This window comes from Streptopelia decaocto (assembly GCF_964273445.1).
Source record: "Streptopelia decaocto genome assembly, chromosome: 7".
Taxonomy (NCBI): Eukaryota; Metazoa; Chordata; class Aves; order Columbiformes; family Columbidae; genus Streptopelia; species Streptopelia decaocto.
The window spans coordinates 37,458,746-37,476,738 of record NC_138661.1 but is presented as its reverse complement, the minus strand read 5'-3'; the positions used below and the strand labels follow the sequence as shown (position 1 = coordinate 37,476,738).

Genomic DNA, 17,993 nt, shown 5'->3' with positions numbered 1-17,993 from the left:
CTAGAGTTGGACTAAAGGTTGGACTCGATGATCTCTGAGGTCTTTTCCAACCCAGTCGATTCTGTGATTCTGTGATTCTGTGATTTTGACATGTAGAATTTCTGTCTTATGTCCAAGCCAGAAGCTCAAAGCCATTCTTCCTTGATCGTGCTGCTGCATGTCCATGAGTCCCTCACTGCCCCTTCCTGGTCCAACCTTTCAAGCAAACAAGATAGATCTCAATAAAAACGTACTAGTGTGTTTTAAATTTTGTTTTCAATAAACCTTCAATGGACAGCTTTACAGAAGTGGAATTTGGAGTTAAGTTTTCCTGCAAGAGCTTTCTTGGTGGATTCTGTGTGCTTGTTCATTGCCCCATAACATGTCCAGATAGTAAAACAAAAGCCTAAATGGCTAGTACTATCATTTCTGTTCCGAGGAGGAGAATTTGCTCAGGATTTAGGTCAGTTTAAATAAACCCTTCATAGGCACACAGGATCTTTTGTTGCTGTTGCTCTTCGTATATGCCTATGTTTATCATCCCTCTCTAAAGTACTACAAATGCAAAACCAGAGGACGTGCACTTTGGCCCCAGGAGCAGAAGGCTGTGGATAGTCTCTAGCATCAAGATATAGAAAATGGGAGCCGAAATTCTTAAAGAAATAGCTGATGTTAAGACACTAAGAAAAAGTGCTAGCCATTCAACGTGCCTCAGTCAGCAACATGAGAAATACATGTGGCTGCTTTATGACAACTGTCTCCATTCTTTCTGGTAAGCATGGTAATTTTGCAATCATTGTGTTTCAGAGCTGGGTGAGAAGTAGCATCACTTATCTTGGGATACTTTTTACTTCTTGGAGGAAAGAAAGACTGCTTGAAATCTGTTGAGACAGAGCCTGCTTGAACTGAAAACAATAGAAGTTTCTATTCTCATTTCCAACATCTCAATGCTTGGAATGCTTGGGGTTTTTTTTTGGTTGTTGCTGGGTTTGTTTGTTTGTTTGGTTTCTTTTTTTTTCTTGCTGTTGTTCAAATGAAAACTAAACAAAACAAAAAATCACCACATCAGGAAACTCCAAGCTCTGCCATGTAGAGTTATAAACTGAAGCCTCATAGCGCGCAGAAGGTGCCGACTACATGGCAAGTGGCTCTCAAGACTGTGTAGATATGTGTCACCACAGAGGGCAGAAAACAGAGCTGATATTTGTGCCGTAAACATAACTCTGAGATGAGTCTGTTTAGTGTTTGTATTGCCCTTTCCTCCAGACTCTTCATCTGTTAAGCTGCACTAATAATAATAATAATAATAATAATAATAATAATAATAATAATAATAATAATAATAATAATAATTAGTATCTACTTATGAATAGCCATGTTATATGGCAGTTAAAGACAGGAAACTGGGAAAAGTAGTCAAAGAATTAAAAGAAAGATGTAGAAATCTTGTTCAGCAGAATAGAATTGCTCACTGAAACTGAGATTTAACTCCAGCCACACAAAAAGCCACAAGGATTTTAAGTATAAATTCTCGGTCTCTCTGTTGCTGTAGCCCAGCTGAAAGGTGATGCTATTGGTACCACAGCACCCTTTCACCACAGAAAGGGATCGGGGTGGAGATGAATTTTTAGCATGAAAGAGGGAATTACCAGCTTTGCTCCCTACAGGCCTTCAGGCCTTTCTGCTCATGGGTGGTGTGGTTGGATGGGTTCAGGATGTGGTTGTTCTGAGCCTCTGGGGTAATGCCAGGCAAGTCATGTCCCTGCACTGTGCATAAGTATCCCCTCTTGTATGCTGGGTTATTTCCTTCCTTTAAAAAGGGCTCTGAAATCTTTTGGTGACAGCTCTCTTATCTGCCAAGGTTAATTAGCTGTTTTATGGCTTGTGTTGTTCTGTACCAGCATGCAAACCCAGAGCTATGTGGCAATGTAGGAGTTAATGTGTGTTTACTCAAATCTGTCTGACAGGCCTTGAGATCTGGCTGTACGGCCATGTTCTAGGTAGCTGCATTTGGCTCCCTTAATTTCCTCATCTGGCTGCAGGCTTGCTAATTAGTATCCATACAGATGTTGCCCCAGTGGCTGGGCCATGGGTTGGGAGATAAACCATCTGTTCACATGGGTTGAGGGCAGATGCGGCCATGTGTTCTGCTAGCTTATGTCGTGATTCTGCAGGGGGAAAAAGAAGGACGTATAAAGCTGGTTCTCCCTCCCAGATCACCTTTCTCAGGATCACACCTGAAGACAACATCTGCATGTCTAGTTGCCAGGACCTGTAAGCCAAGTTCTAAATCCTCAAAATGATTGCTGAAGCTGCAGGGGTTGGACTTTACTTTTGAAGTTTCTGTTTTCTTGTCCTTTACCAGTGCACTCTCAGCAAGTTTGCAGATGATACCAAGCTGAGAGATGCAGGTGACAGACTTGAGGGATGGGATGCCACCCAGAGGGACATGGACAAGCTTGAGAAGTGTGCCCATGTGAACCTCATGAGGTTCAACAATGCCAAGTGCAAGGTCCTGCACCTGGGTCAGGGCAAGCCCTGGTATCAATATAGGCTGTGGTATGAAGGGATTGAGAGCAGCCCTGAGGAGAAGGACTTGGGGGTACTGGTGGATGAAAGATTGGATTTGACCCAAAAATGTGCACTTGCAGCCTAGAAGGCCAATTGTATCTTGGGCTGCATCAAAAGGAGCTGCATCAGAGTCTCTGCCTAGTAAGTGCTGCACACCATCTTCATTACAGTTTTGAAGGAAGTTCTAACGTAAACCAGGGCAGAATTTCCCAGTGGATAGTAATGACAATTAGCAGATGGAATCCTTGTGCATGTGCCCAGCTTCAATTTAAGACAGCTGGTACATGCGCCACTTAATGCCACTTTGCAGTCTCCCTTCACTCTCCCAATCTATATCAGTGTGGGAAGGTGAAGGGACCTTGATCTAAGCAGTGAAAATCTAGTTAGGGTTGCCTCAGCCACTCTGACCACTGCAACATGGTCCCGTGATACCTATATTTATAAACCACTTAAACAAATTGTTTGTGGCTTAAAATGAAGAGGTTCATCAAAGTGAGATTAGCAATTTGCCTACCAGAAGCTTACTCCTTTCATGTTGTTTATGTTGACTCTCCCCAAAATCAAGTAGTTTCAGTACCAAGCTCTCTGAAGAAACTGTCCAGGAGAATGGTCAGTCCTTTTGGGGGACATATGCCTGTAATTTCTATAAAGAAAAGTCAGCCAGGCCATCAGCAGCACAGCCTAAACTTCCCATCCTGTTTGAGCTACTATGCCTTTCTGTGTCAGTACCCCAGATGGGTAATGCTGCTGGCACACCACAGGGATTTTGGCACTCTAATAAGGTTATGCATAGGTGGGGAATTCAGTTAGGACTACATCAATATCGGGTGAAGTCCTTCTGTTGATTATCTGTTGTTAAGTCACTATGTTCATAATAATCCCCCATGTATACTTACAGCAATATATTCAAATGGCCCTTCAAGGAATTTAAAAATATTTATGTTCCTTATGGTTTGTCCTAGCCAATGAAAGAGGATATTTAAGCTCTTCCAGATGGAAAAAAAATATTGGCTTTTAAGCATTAGACAAACCTTTTAAAACAAAAAGAAAGGCTAAAATAATTAGTTTTTTCCATGTGATGTATTGAATTTCCTGATTTTTCAGGACAAGGAGATGTGAGATAGCAAAAGGATAGAAGTTACAAATTGCTGTAAAGCAGACACAAAGGAAGATGAATACATCTCTAGTTTTGGGAAGAAGCCAAACTCAAAGTAATTCCTGGGCTGATATTCCCCCGCAAGAACCCACCGGTTTGCAGTCCCAACCATTCCAGTGCTTTGCAGGAGCACTTGTCACTGCATCAGTGGGCCACAATGCAGTGTGCCATGAGGTGCCAAGAAATACATGCTGTTACACACTCTTTGTCACCAAGACTGTTCTTTGGCCACAGATAAGGGCAGGTGCATGCAGATACAGGGAACTGTGAAATTATTGTTAGAGGGCTCTTTTCAATGTGAGAACATGGCTCATGATGGCCCCTGCAACTTTACAATACAATTTGGGCTTGTATAAGGCAGATACTAGGTAAGGCAAATGCAAACTTGGCACAGCTTGTACCCCTAACCGTGTGTAAAGGAGAAAAGTTGACTGCCAGGGGTTCAAATATGAGTGTATAAGAATATGAGCCCTACTGATGCGTAGGCATATGGCGAGCAGGCAGTGCCTGAGGACAGCTTCTTTAGAGAAGATAGCAGTAACTAGAGGATCAGAGGGAGGATGGTTTTCTTCTTCAAGGGTCTTCTCCATTCTCGTGATATTCCTCAGTGATACCATGTTGCTGCACCTTAAAAGACTCCAAGAAAGCTTTTACTGCTTACCCCATTCACAAACAGAAGATGACTCATTTGACTTCCCACCAGCAATTTTCCATGCTTCTGAAGTTTCCTGCCTAAGACAAGCTATGGAGCTGTGTTCTTACCAGAGTGATGACAGTCACTACAGCATGTCTCAGAAAAAGGGCAATTCACCATGGGAAGGGGGAAAAACACTTTTGAATCAGCACCAAAATGGGAAGATAAATGGAATGACTCAAAGGAACCACTCCTCACTTCATCAGTGTGATTACTGCCAAGCAACTGGAATGATCCTTATTTAAGGAAACTCTTCAGCACATTGGTACAGGACATTTGACATATAATTATCAAAGCTTCTGAACACCAGGAAATATTGCCCCTTTTATTCCCCAATAGCCTTACCAGTGGTGGAATAGCAATGAAGTCAGTGGGTCTTATGGGCCATTTTGATATTAAGTTGATGCTCCTTGTAATCAGGAAATGAACTGAGAGGCACTGATTTGATTCACCTTAAAAACTGTTGATGTTAGAACTTTACGTGAGGACAGCAGTGACAGAAGGTTTTTATTACCATGTATTTCCTTCTCCTTTTTGAAAGGGGAAGGATTTCAGGATTGCCTTCTTATTTGTGTGCATAATTTATTTTAAGTAACAGAAAAGGTCAAAACCCTCGGTATTTTGTAGCAGTTTCCCAGCCCCTGCAGTTATTTAACTTTTTTTTTTTTTTTTTTTTTTTTTAGGAGAAGGCTAATTATGCATTAATAGGACCTGTTTGTGGTTTTTAAAGTACAGTCAGAAAATCTGCAGTAGCCCTGTGGACAAACCTAGTTCAGAAACACCTGAATGGTCTGGTACGACTTCTGCTAGAATCACTGAAAGCAGAATTTGGCTGTATGACTGAGGGATGGTGAAGCACAGTTAAACATCCGTATTTGCTTCCTAAATTATCACTACTTTATTTTATATCTAGAGAAAGCTATTAAAAAACATGAGAACCAACTCTGAAGTTAGGGCACACAGTTCATGTCCACATGTGATTTCATTCTTCAGAAGGCTCTTTGAGGTCATTTGGATTTGAGGGATTAAAAACCCTTGAGGAAAACAGATTGGTATCTCATTGTCCAGCTTCCTTTTGTACCCATTGATCCTTTTCACCCCTTTATTCTTTTAAATATTAAAGGATCTATTTCCTTATTGCTCAGCATTTCTTGATCCAAAGGATTGATCCAGGAGACAGTGCTTGGAGATGCCATCACTATGAATGGCTAAAATTTGAACTAATTATTAAAGCTGAACTAGGATTTTTGGAGTAAACCAAGTCATGAAAAGGAGAACCTCTTAGAGAGATCTGATAGTTTTATGAAATCTTTTGCTAGGACATTTTGTGGTTCAAACAGAACTTTTAGCTGGTGAGACACACTCATCCACAAGTAACTGAGGGTTTCCCAGATAGAGATGCTTGCTGAGGTGTAGGGGAACAAGTTGAACTATAGATTTTTTTTTTTTTTAACTTTTTGTACTATATTTCAGCAAAAATTCTCCTGAATATCAGCCACAAGATGCTCTGAAGCAGGGAGTCCCTCAGCCTCTCTTGCAGGATCTGTCCTACTTCAACTATTTACATAAACAAGGAGTTAACACATTTCAGCAGAAGAGAGAGCCCTGAATCAGAATTTTTCTGCTTGTGGTTTTAGAAGCTCATTTTGAACTTGTAGAATTTGCAGAGGTTTCCAGAGAGAAAAAATATTTTGGGGAATGGGGACTCTTGCTCTTGAGCCCAAGGGGCCTTGGAAAATAGACTTGGAGTTTAATGAAATGAGCTTGGACCATTCTTTTACACAGGAGGGGAAGAGAGTCTCCTAAGCATCTGAGGTGGCTTAAGTCAGCCTTGGAAAATTCTTAAGCATCCTAGATGAGGCTGTCTTGTACGTGGCAGGGATTATGGACCTTATCACAATCAAATGCTTTGCAGCTAGAGTCTTAGAGCTGCAGCACTGCAGTGCTGAACCTGGGAGGTAAATCGCTCCCAGTCTCCCAAAGTCAGTAGGACTCTCTCAAATCAGCCTAAAAGGAAGGTCTCCAATAGGAAATACCTGGAACATTAACAGATGGAGTCTTCACAGTGATTCCTGCAACCGGATGGTTACAGAGGACTGAAACAAGCATATAGCGCACCCACTATGGATGCTGACACCACAGTGATATTATTAAACCCTCATGCCAGATTGGATGGAAATGCTTGGTGAAGCCACACAATCTGAATCTCCTTAGGAGGGAGGGGTGCAATCAGGCTCTCCTGCATGTGGGTAACATCTAAGCTGGATGCTAGGGCTTCTTTCCCCTTTTCTTTGTATTATTGGTAATGATTTGTCCTACTGATAGTAGCAGAGAGAGGCTTTGTCATTGTGTATCAGTGCAATAGCAGGAAATATGCATCTTTCATAACTGAAGCACAGTGTAAGATATCCCTGTGACTGGCTTTAGAGCTGTGTTTGATGTATGGTATGGCCTGATGGTATGGCTGTCTTGGTTGTGCTTTGTCAGTGTGGTTGGAGCTTTGAGTAGAACAGCGGGTCTTGCTTTACTGGTAGAGGGTGTGGAGCTGTGCTGAAGTGACAGGAGGTGGTGGCCAGTGCGTATTCTTTTCTCTGGCTATTCACCTGTCCTTTATCAGCCAAGGCAAAGCTGATGGCATATGTTATAACAAACTGACATCAGAAGCTTGTTTTCCTTAGAGGAATTCAACTTCCAGTAAATTCTCTGTAAAAGACAGGTTTGCTGAATCAGAGACCAAATGAGGCCAGTTTTTTAATCATCGGTGAATAATTCAAGCCTAAAGCTTGGGGTCCATCCCCAGGCACATATGAGTTCTCATCATAATGTTATTAAAAACTAGGAAGCTCTCCTTAGCCTAAAAGCTATCAGAGAGATAGGATTAAACACTAGAGAAGGAAGCTTCGGGTGACATGTGAGTCACAGTCAAGCAGAATCTTTTATAAACGAGTCTTCAGCAGATCCTAAGTAGACAAGTAATACCTGTGTTTTTCTTAGTCAACAATTGCTTTTCTGTTGTCTCTGTTGTAGAGGAAGAGAGAGGTGTTTTGTTGCATAAAAGCCTACGTGGGATTCTGCTAATGGCAGGGGACACAATGCTCCCAACAAACAGAGAGAAAGAAATGAACAAACAAACAGAAGAACAACCACAGGGCATGAAAGAACATTAGGAAAGCTTTATTTCCCGGCTCCTGAGCCAGTCCTGCTGAAGCTGATGGAAAGACTTGCTTCATTGCAACAGCCTTTGAATGTTGTTAGCTCTATGGGGAACAGACTGTGTTTGTTTTCTGTTTTTTGACTGCCACATACATTTGGAAGAAGCTTATTAATAAAGACGTCCTGCACCCATAAATTATCCTCATGGTTTCAGATAGATGTCGTTTTTTCTCTCATTTCTGCCTCCAAGTATGCACAAATTTGACTGCAGGCAGTTAAAAGAAACTGCTATATTGCATTCTAGAAGTGGCTTCTCTGCAGTGGTAAAATGAGATTTCTAGGTGTAGTTTGTGTATTAGTTGAAATTGATGACATCTTTGGGAAGTCCTTAGAATGAAGGTTGCTATTAAAAGATAAACTTTTTTTTCCATCATTAACCTTTCTAGCCTTGCCTATCCTGAATGAATTCTTATGCACCTTTCATTTCTCAGTCCATCCTCTTTACCCTGTCTATTTACATGTGCAGGGGAATAGTATGAGGCAGCAAGTAATTTGAAACAGAAATCAACCCCCCCTAAATGGCAAGTTCTTAGCACGTAATTTCCATTTTTCGGAAAAGGGCTGATTTTGCCACATGTACTTCTGCAGTTATTTCAGGTTTTGCTTTAATGTGATCTATGTAGCCAAAAAGATTAAATGAAAAGATATTTTAGGAGTAATTCTGAAGAAAAAAAATCTTAAGCTCACTGGGGCTGGTATAAATGTGGGTGTTTTGTACCATTTATTTTATTTGCTTTTTGCATTTGTCCTTATCTAAATAAGCATAATACCTTGGAGCTAAGTTAGTTCATTTTATCTGGGGCATTCATCTTAAGTCATCAAGGAGCCTTTGAGTCTTTCTATGTGCAAGTGCCTGAGAACAGATGCCTCTTTTCCACAAATGAAGATGGCGAGGAAAATCCCTGATCTTTTCACCACTGCCTGTTGATAAATGAAAAGTGTCAGGAGTGTAAATGAACTGTCTAAGTGTGTTGATAGGCTTTTGAGACTGGACCCTTTTGCTTAGGAGTTTTGCCGTTGCTGCCAGACAGAAGGTATTTCCCTATTTTGATGAGTTCCTGTATTCTTTCTTCTCATTGTATCTCCTTCCACAGTAACCTGCTGCTCTCTAATTTTAGAAAACAAGGCTTGATGCTGAAACATAGGAGTTTCTTTGTTAGCAATTCAGGAAAAACAGATGCTTTTGATGTCCATCCCTCTATGCATGTGGGTTGCCTGCTCATATTCAGCATGTCTGTAACATTGGAAAGGTTGACCCTATTGGGCAACAGCTGTTCTTAGCCACTGGTTGCAAAACAGCACTTGTGAGGAGAAAGCAGTTCCCCTTCATGCCATCATGATAATATGAATGAATTGCAGTTGTTCATTCATTTGATAGGAGTTTCATTATTTTAAATGTCACTAATGAGGCCAGACTTAATTATACTCAGTTTTCCCAAAATGATCATCTGTTATGAGGCCACTTGCTGCCCACCTTGTCATCCTGCTACTGCTGGCTATACTTATAAGTGTACAAGGTGGATACAAGGGTCTTTATGGTGAAAGAGAGTACTGCCATGCTCCAGTGTTGGCACATAATCAGCAATGACACTCATGATTCAGCTCTGAATGTAGTTCATCAGGATGTTGCATTTGCAGCTACTGTGCCTCTCCACTGGTGGCCTGGCCAGTGGGGCTGAAACAGCGCTGGGAGTGCTGAGGAGCTATAAGCCAGCTGTCTTGTTTGACCCAGAGCTACCTACTCCATCGTCTCTGTTCCTGGCATCCCTCTGCGTGCAGACTCTTGCAAAGAGGCAGCTCTGTCCTTTTGCCACAGGACCACAGAAGTGACTGACACATTTCCACTAGCATCACAAGGGAAGCAAGACTGTTGGTATTAGTCACTCCTTTCAATGTTTTCATTTTTCCTCACTCCTGGCTAATCTTAGGGAGACAATGCAGACACTTCTGTTTTACATGGGAGAAATGCCTGCCATCCTGGGGAGGATCCACAGTAGTGGCAGTGCCCTGCCTGCTGTAGAACAAAAAGGGATTGCATGGGAGAATGGGGGCATTTTAGACAGTCACTTGAACTCATTTAAAAGGTTTTTCACTTCCTCCCTTTGACTCAGGCTACTACCTCCCAGAATGCAGCTGCATTACAGAGCTCATTCAGCCTCATGTACAGATTTTCAGCTGTACCCTTTCCTCTGCAAGATGCTGCCCATGCCTGGCTCTGCTGAATGTGTGCTGCATGCAGCTTCAGGGTCCAGTGCCACCTCATCTGTTCTGTTGATACCCACAGGCTAGTTAGGTTCCCTAGAGTAGAAATTGCAGTTTTTACACAATAACTGTACAATACATTTGTTTCAAGAAATTGATCCTAGTGTGCCAGCTCTGCCAAAGTGAGACTGTGTTTTCAGGTGTGTTGTGAAGGTGGTATGCCCATTTTCTTTCAGGAATATTATTTTCAGTGTATACACCATGTGCAATAGCCGTTTAGGAGTGCAGAGCTAGAGGTATGTTCCTCACTGACATGAGGAGACTCCCTTAGCTCTGCCAGCATGGGGCAGTTATACTACCAGTTCAGTTTTTGCCAGGTAGTTAAAAAGATGTCTCTGTGCATTGGGTTAATGGTTTATTCCAGATATGTCCAAGTACTAATTTTACTGCATTGCCATGCTTCTCTTTCTACATATGTTTTTTGGCTGCCCTAGCAGAGCCTGCACGCTTTGCCTGGCCAGATGTGTTGGTTTGTATCTAGTGACCTTATTTGGAAATTCTGATAAGCATTATCTATGCTATACTGTCTAGCCCTCGTTGGAGCCAACTCATGTGAACACTGGAAAGATTCCCCTTAGGCACCAGAGGCTTTGTTTTTAATATTCTATGTCGTGTGTGTTAGACTCCTCAGGCAGCAATTAAGGCCCTTTGCATTTTCTAAGACACAGCAAGGGAAATACTGTATAGTAGCTCAACTGGATGCCCCATGTGGACAATGCCTCATTTTTAGCAAGGCTGCTAAATGGAAGTGGCAGTGGGTTCAGCAGATGTTCAGTGCTGAACTCTCGGAGTCTCAGTTTGAAGGCAAGAATTGAAGTAATTAGCATGTATTGTTTGAGGAATGTAATGTTGCCTCTGCTCATCCTCATTTTCATGGATCGGAGCACTACATAGTGCCTTTGGGAAGGCTCACTTAAAAAAAAAAATTCTCAAGTGCCTTCAGTTATAGTTCTGTGCATGGTTTGAATTGCCCCAATTGCATCATCCAGCGCAATGCAGAACTTACTGTATTTGAGAGCTTTCTCTTAGGATCTACAAATAATCAGGCTCATCTTGAAAGGGGCTCAGCCTGTTAGACTATCATCTCAGATAATGTCTAGCCTATGCCTATAGACCCAAAGCCCTGACAAAATGCAGCACATTATAGCATTGTCCTCCAGAAGGCAGGAGACTGATTCTTCTATTGCTGGATGACATTTAAGCCCATGTTTCCCAGCTGCTAGGGAAGCTCCCCAGGAAGTTCCCCTGCCCACAGTAAAACTTTACAGGGAAGTGTTAAGGCCTTGCTAGGCAGTGACTCCTAAGTCTTATGGCGCTTAGGGCAGGGAGGAGTGATGGGGTGCAATCCTTACTCCCAGGGCAGTTTGTACATTTTAACCAGTGACTGTTCAGTACAAATGACACTGCCTGAGATGCTCAGAGGATCTTTTTGTATCCCAAATTACTTGTTTCTTGATGATTTGTAATCCTGGTGTGGTTTTGACAGCTGCCTAGAAATAGCACCTGAACTGTCATGTCCCATTTCTCCCGCACGTTTGGCTTCAGCCACGGATGTCTGAACTGCTGTTTCCACTTGACTCTGCAGATGCCAGCTGGGTCATGTACAGTTCTTACACAGAGTCCCCAGAAGAAGCTGCAGCTATGGGAGACTTGGCTCTCTATCAGGAGGTGCCACTCAGTGGAAGCTGCAAGTACATGCAGCCTTTGGTGAAGTTTCTGCCTGAAACAAGGACTGATCTCTTGGTGGGCAATCAGAAGCTGTGCTCGCTGTCCCAAATGCTGGATTTTGGTCTGTGACAGGGACTCAGTCTCTCTGGGGGTCGAGAATAACTCACACCTTCAGGGACCTGGCAGTGAGAAAATGAGGAGGAAGTGCTCTGCTCAGCAAAGGTAGCTGGACACTGTTCATGGGAGGTTTGCAAAGCTTAGTGAAACCCTACACGGGCTGAGGTGTTCCAGGCACTGCTGCCACTAGTCCAGCCTTTCATGTACTCTGCAGGGTTACCCATCCCAAACACTTTTCTGCCCTGAGCTTATATCTCACATAGGATTAGCCCTTCTGTGACTGTTTCTTTTAAAGTTCCTTCTTCAGTCTTCTACATATCAAAAGGCTCAGCTACTTTCTTATCCAATGCCAAGCTCAGGCTCCACTACAAGTGTGTTAAGTTTCCTGAAGGGATGGTATCAGGACAATTTGGTATGATGGTCAGGACCAGCAATTTCTGACCCATAACAGTTTATTATCTAAAAAAAGAGTTCTACTGGTGGAAAAAATGATAACAGGGTTCTGTGAGTTTATTGTTCCAGCGTGTGGTTTTGAGTTGAGAATTGCTCTGAAGAGCTGCAATAAGTAGATTTTTCTGTGGATTCACGTGCAATTGGAAAATGCTCACTTCACCTTGCTTGCGCTGTTTTTTTTAAAATCAGTCGGCTTAATCCCCTTGAAGTCAGGTTTATTTGATGTTTCTCCACTAGCTAAGTACTGCTGGGTGCTCCAGCACAATATGCTTTATGGTAAGGAGTGAAAAACATAGGAGCAGGCTTTACTGCCAGTGGCATTCCCTGCTGTTGCTCTTTTTCTTTTGTTGAGGATTGTGTGTTGCTGTGGAATAGTAACAAGGCTTCACTGACAAGAGGCAAGGACAAGCATGGCTGAGGAAAGGGAAACCACTTTGACTTCATCATTATCCTTAAGCTCCACAAACTGTCCTTTGCTGACTGATGGCTGGATGCCCACACATCTCTGTTCTTTTTCTGGCTCTCCCTTGCCTCACTGATTCATTCTGTGTGAAGAAGCTCCCATAAGCACAAAGCAAATATCTAAGCATTGCTTCCACATTGGGAAATGCTATTTCAGTTGCTAGGGGATCTGCTTAGAAAAGAAAGCCAACTCTTAAACACAATATTTTCATTTCAGGCCTCTTACCTTGTGCTCTTCTGTTGTTTCAGCTAATTTTCATGCCCTGGTTTTGTTTTCCTGTTAATATCGGGGCGGGGGGAAGAAGTCTTTGTTAAGACTTACGACTGCTTGAGAACTAAACTTAGATGCACAGATACATCACAAGGAGCCTAAACTGAGTCACTTTCCACACTGGCAATATGTTGCCTAACTTCTTGGAGAGGAAGAAAAACACTATGAAATCTAGAGGGAATTGTGCTGCTTTTTTGGCTTTGGCTCAAGTTCAGTGTTCAAATATAACATATTGAAAACAATTTAGAAAATTCAGTAGAATTCTTGTGAAAATGATCAGAAATGTCTGGAGAAAAGCGACCAGATCAGCAAGTTTTCTATGAATGAGTCTTAAAAGCAGGTGGAGAGGTCATCTCCTTACAGGCTCAGGCAATAGCTGTAACAATGAAAATGAGGGATCTGGATGAAGATAAATAATTGTGGTTTTTGTTATAATAAATATAATAAATAAATAAATAAATAAAAGTACATGTCCCCAGGTTAAAAATTTTAATAATACAGATTCACATAGGTTTATCTGAGGTTAAGTAACACTGTTACGTAGCACTTACCAGCACTGGTAAGAACAAAAATCAAAGTCCTTGGGGTGTATTAGATAAAGAACAGTCTATGCTTGCAAGTAATTTTAGCAGTGAAATGGCTCTGCTCATTCTCTGATACCTAATGATAATGTCTTCAATTTCACACATTGATTTTTAAACAATGCATGCCTAAATAAAGTGAGTTCTGTGGTCAAATTAACATGGTCACAGGTTTGTTGCCTTCTCCATAACTCCATGCTGTTGGAGCAAGCTAATTCCCTTATCCTCAACACCACTGTTGGAATGGGCTTAGATTGTTCTGCTCAGGCTATATGCATGAAGAACCAGCAGGTAACAACTATTATATAGTGCCACATAGCCCATGCTCTAGCAACTGCTTCTGTGATGCTCCCTGAAAATCTCTTGAAACCTCTAAGCACTGCATTTCCATTGTAAGGAACAGATGTCTCACCAAATAATCTCCTTAGTGGGTTACAGTTAGTTTTTGTAGTAAATAGTATTAAATTAAGTGTAGTTTTAAAAGGAAGAAGGTTGGAGGAAGAACAGAAGAACTTAGTATTGGCAGAAGGTGCAGTATGGACAGCTCTAGAACTAATAACCCATGTAAATTGTGGGACAAGGTTGGTGGGATGGAGTTTCCATGGGAGGCAGTGCTGGGAGGTAAGGAAAATTCAGGTATTATGACTACTGTAGCTGCCATAGACTTCAGGCTCTAGCATACTGGTATAGGGCCACATTGGCAGTATATTTACTAAAGACTCTTGAGGCACCCCGGCTGATCAGTTCCACGTGTCGCTTCTGTGCCTGGCATGGAAAATGGTAAAATGTAAAGGGAAGCTCTCATATGTGGTCTAAGCCAAATACAGCTAGTAAATCTGACACCTGTAGGCATGCATGGTCAAATGCCACAGAAGAAAAGGTCTGCTGTCTGTAGCAAGTTGTGCTGAATATTATATGACCTTGGAAAACAGTATCTATGCTAGCAGAGTGTAACCCAAATCAGTGCCTATTGATGAAACACAGGCCTAGTGAGAAGCTAGTATTTTTGGTTTTTACATACTTTCCCATGTTTAGGAAATACTATATTAGAAGAAATTAAAGGGTAATGTGCTAGGATAGGAAAAAGACCTTCAGATACTGTAACTTGACTGACTTGAGTGTGTCAGCCAGCAGAAGAAAAGTGATTAGCAAGAATAGCTTATCAGGCATCTCTGTCCACCTACTCCGGCTCATCTTCTGGGCTCCTCAAGGTCTGGCCAGCAACAGCCTAAATAATATTCCAAATTTTTGTGCTTCTTGGAAAATGATTGTAATTGTTTTGGTTGGGAAGTACCAGCAGGCCTGTCCTCTTACCTGTGGACTGCCTGGAGAACAGAGTGGCCGAAGATATTGAGGGCCATGAACTATTTTTCCCTGGTTTCCACTAAGATGCTGACAAGGGCTATGGCTGGCAGGGCCCTCTGTGCAGGTCCAGCAGTTGTGTAATCATTTGCATTTATAGCTGTTTCTGACTGCAGAAGATGCTCTCTACATTTCAAACAGCTCTCTTCTGAGCAACAGGGACTTCATCCTGCTGAGGTGGTCATGCAGATGGGGATGACATTGCCACTACGCACATGTTTTGGTACTATTAACCATGCTCCTTTTTGGTTTGCTCCACAGATACTATGCGGGAAAGAGATCCCCCGCTGGGTGAACCGCCTGGCCTACTTCAGCTCCTGCATCCCCTTCCTCCAGAGCTGCCTCCCCAAGGAGTGGCTGACCCCAGCAGCCCTGCAGAGCCACATCAGCCTTGGCCTCCACAAGGAGGAGCAGGGGGACACAACGGATGAGGAGTCCCCCTCCACCTCCACAGCCCCCTCAGCCTCAGGCACCTCACGAACCTGTAGACATACTCGGGTCTAAGCTGTGCCCAGTATGCCCTCAAATAGTATGCCCTCTCTCTCTTGTACTATTTCTTTCTCACACCCTTTTGCACAGCCTGGTTTCTCTTTTCTTCAACGAACAACACGAGAAGGAACACTGTTTCTACTAAGGAGGTGAACTTCAGTCCCTTTTCTAAGGACTGCCACTACAGTTGCTTCAGCAAAATGACTGTGAACCCCAATGCTGAACTGGGGAGTGTGGTGACTGAACTGGATTCTCCTCCCAGTTCCCTCATGCTCCCTGATCCATGGAGAACTACTGGCTCTCTCAGGCATGAGAACATGCATACAGGCTGGGAGGCACCATGCTGTGATGTTCCTTCTCTGGAACTATTTTATCTTTTTAACTCTTCCCCCACCCATCTGAGCCCAGCAGCTTCCTCTCTATTTTGGCTGGGTTTGCTGTTTCCCCATGGCAAATCTCCTGCCCACACCCAGTGAAGGAAGTGGAGCCAGAACTCAACCTTCTCATCTCTTAGACCAGCAACAAGCTCCTCTCAGCCCCATCCCTTTTGTAATTACCAGGTTTATAACTCATGTGAAAGACAAATGAAAGGTGCTGCTGTTCTACAAACATCAGTTTTCAGTACTCAAATTTAGGAGCTCAAATGACTGTCCTGCTCTTGAAAATAATAACAAAGAACCTAGAAAATGAATGAGTTACCATGGGTTTTCTTTGGGGTCAAAAAGAGGATGGGGCTAGTGCTTAGAGGCAGCTACTAAGCAGGTGCAGAGGTGACTGTTGACCATATTGGTGCTTTTTGGCACAGACGCCCTCTCAGTTCCCCTAATTCTAGGCAGTGTTCCTGATTTCTGTTTTATTCCCTGGACTCCCTGAGGAATCTCTCTCCTAGCTGACATTTGCTGGTTGTCTTTGGGGGAATAGCTCTTCTGAGCACAAGAAAGAGGAGACAGAATCTGTTGGGAAGGGCAGTATTTCCTTCAGCTCTTCCTCCTGCACTCACAGACCTAAAACATGGCTCCTAAACCACTCTTCCCCAGCCTGTTTTTGAGCCAGCCCAAGAAGGTAAAAAAAAAGTGGTGAAGCCAAACAATGTCAACCTATTTACTTCTCCCTTTTTGGAGGCGGAGGGGGAATCTTAGGGCCACATCAGGAAAGCACAGATGACCCTTCCAATGCATGGGCCACCATGGTGCCTTTCATTGTATGCACTATTTCAGTGTCATGAAAAATGGGCACAGCTGGCTCACTGGCCTCTCCAGGCTGGCTCTTAACAAGTCTGGTCCTTGGATGTGTTTATGCTCATTCTGACAGCTGACAAGAAAGCAGAGCAGGAGAAAAGGACAAGTATATCAACACTTCCACTCTATTACCTCACTAGGATTTCTAGTCAGAAGATGTAGGAGAGAATCAAAGGGGAAATCCAGGCTGCCTCTCTCCCTCACAGTTCCTCTTGGCTACCCAAAGGAAGAGGAAAAAGGAGCAGGCACAGTGTTGAGAAGGGACTGCCATTTTAGAAATGCAGTTCTCAACAGCTACTACTAAGTAAGGGTTTCCATCCTACACCCAGAAAGAACTACAAGCCCTTAAGATTGGTGGTTGTTTCCTTTTATTGATTGCAATAGTAAGTGAAGTCCAAGCAGCTGTTTCTTTAGCTCAGGTATACAGAAGTTTGTGCTTTCAGGGCTGAAGATCTTGACTATGATGTAAACCATACCTGCATAGACAGCGCTTAATGGTTTGTTACATGTGCACGCTCTTCATGAAGCTGGAGGCTTTGGAGAGATCTATTGGATGGAAATGTAACTCACAGGATGGGCTCACTCCACCACTTCCTGAAGTGATGCATGTTTGGGCAACAAAACATTTGCAACATGCCTCTCATTTACATTCTCTGAACAAATTGCTCCAAGTTCTATACTGAAATAATGTTTCTTATTAACCTTGGCTACTCACAGCCAATACTGCATTGTGAGCAATGCTACAGCTCCTGGTATCCAGCCCAGCACCAATCTTGATTACCCTGGCTTGTCCAGGGATGTTTAATAAGATTTCTATCCTGTTCTCCATCCTGCTGCCCAGAAACCACATTACACAATGTACTGTTGCACTCTGTATTCTCCTGCAGTCACGATCATTGCAGCCTAAACCAGCAGCGCAGGCTCTATTTGTCTGGAGTTCCCAGGGTGCTTGCCAATAGCCAGCAGCACATTATGTGCAGTGAATTTTAAAATCTCTTTTTAGGTCTTCCTCTGGAGGAAGAAGCTTTTCCAGAGCTTTTGTGTAGGCCAGGGAAAATGCAGCCAGAAATACCTAGTTCCTGACATGACAAAAGCCAGCTAGCTATCACCTTCGTTGTTCTGCCCTGCACTGCACAGATAAAGCACCATGTACACATCTAGGAGAGAATTAGGGCTCCAGAGGAAAGGTTTTCACATGGAAAACCCTGTCACAATATTTTACAAAGTGAAAAATGCTTAACTGGCTGAATGGTAACCCAGACAAGAAAGCTACATTCAGCATCCTTGGGGATATGAATATGTGCTTGAAGTATTGGGAACAAGACTTAGGGCAAGCTCTCAATGTCAACAAAGACAGATGTTTGTTTATCTACTTCTATGTGTGTTTATGGCAGTAGGGGTCACATCAAAGAGGCATCAAACCTCTGTTGTAGATCAAAACCAGAATATATTCTGATCTTAAGAAGTGTTTCTCCCC

The 17,993-nt window shown here is 42.8% G+C and overlaps 1 protein-coding gene across 1 annotated transcript in view; it reads left to right on the top strand.

Annotated features, from left to right (window-relative positions):
* Positions 1-17,158, top strand: part of LOC309442524 (deubiquitinase DESI2-like) — a 61,734-nt gene extending 44,576 nt beyond the window's left edge. The window contains exon 5 of the mRNA XM_082058425.1: positions 15,051-17,158. Coding sequence (XP_081914551.1) covers positions 15,051-15,293 — 243 coding nt within the window. The 3' untranslated portion in view covers positions 15,294-17,158. The remainder of the gene's footprint in view (positions 1-15,050) is intronic.
* Positions 17,159-17,993: the final 835 nt, after the last annotated feature.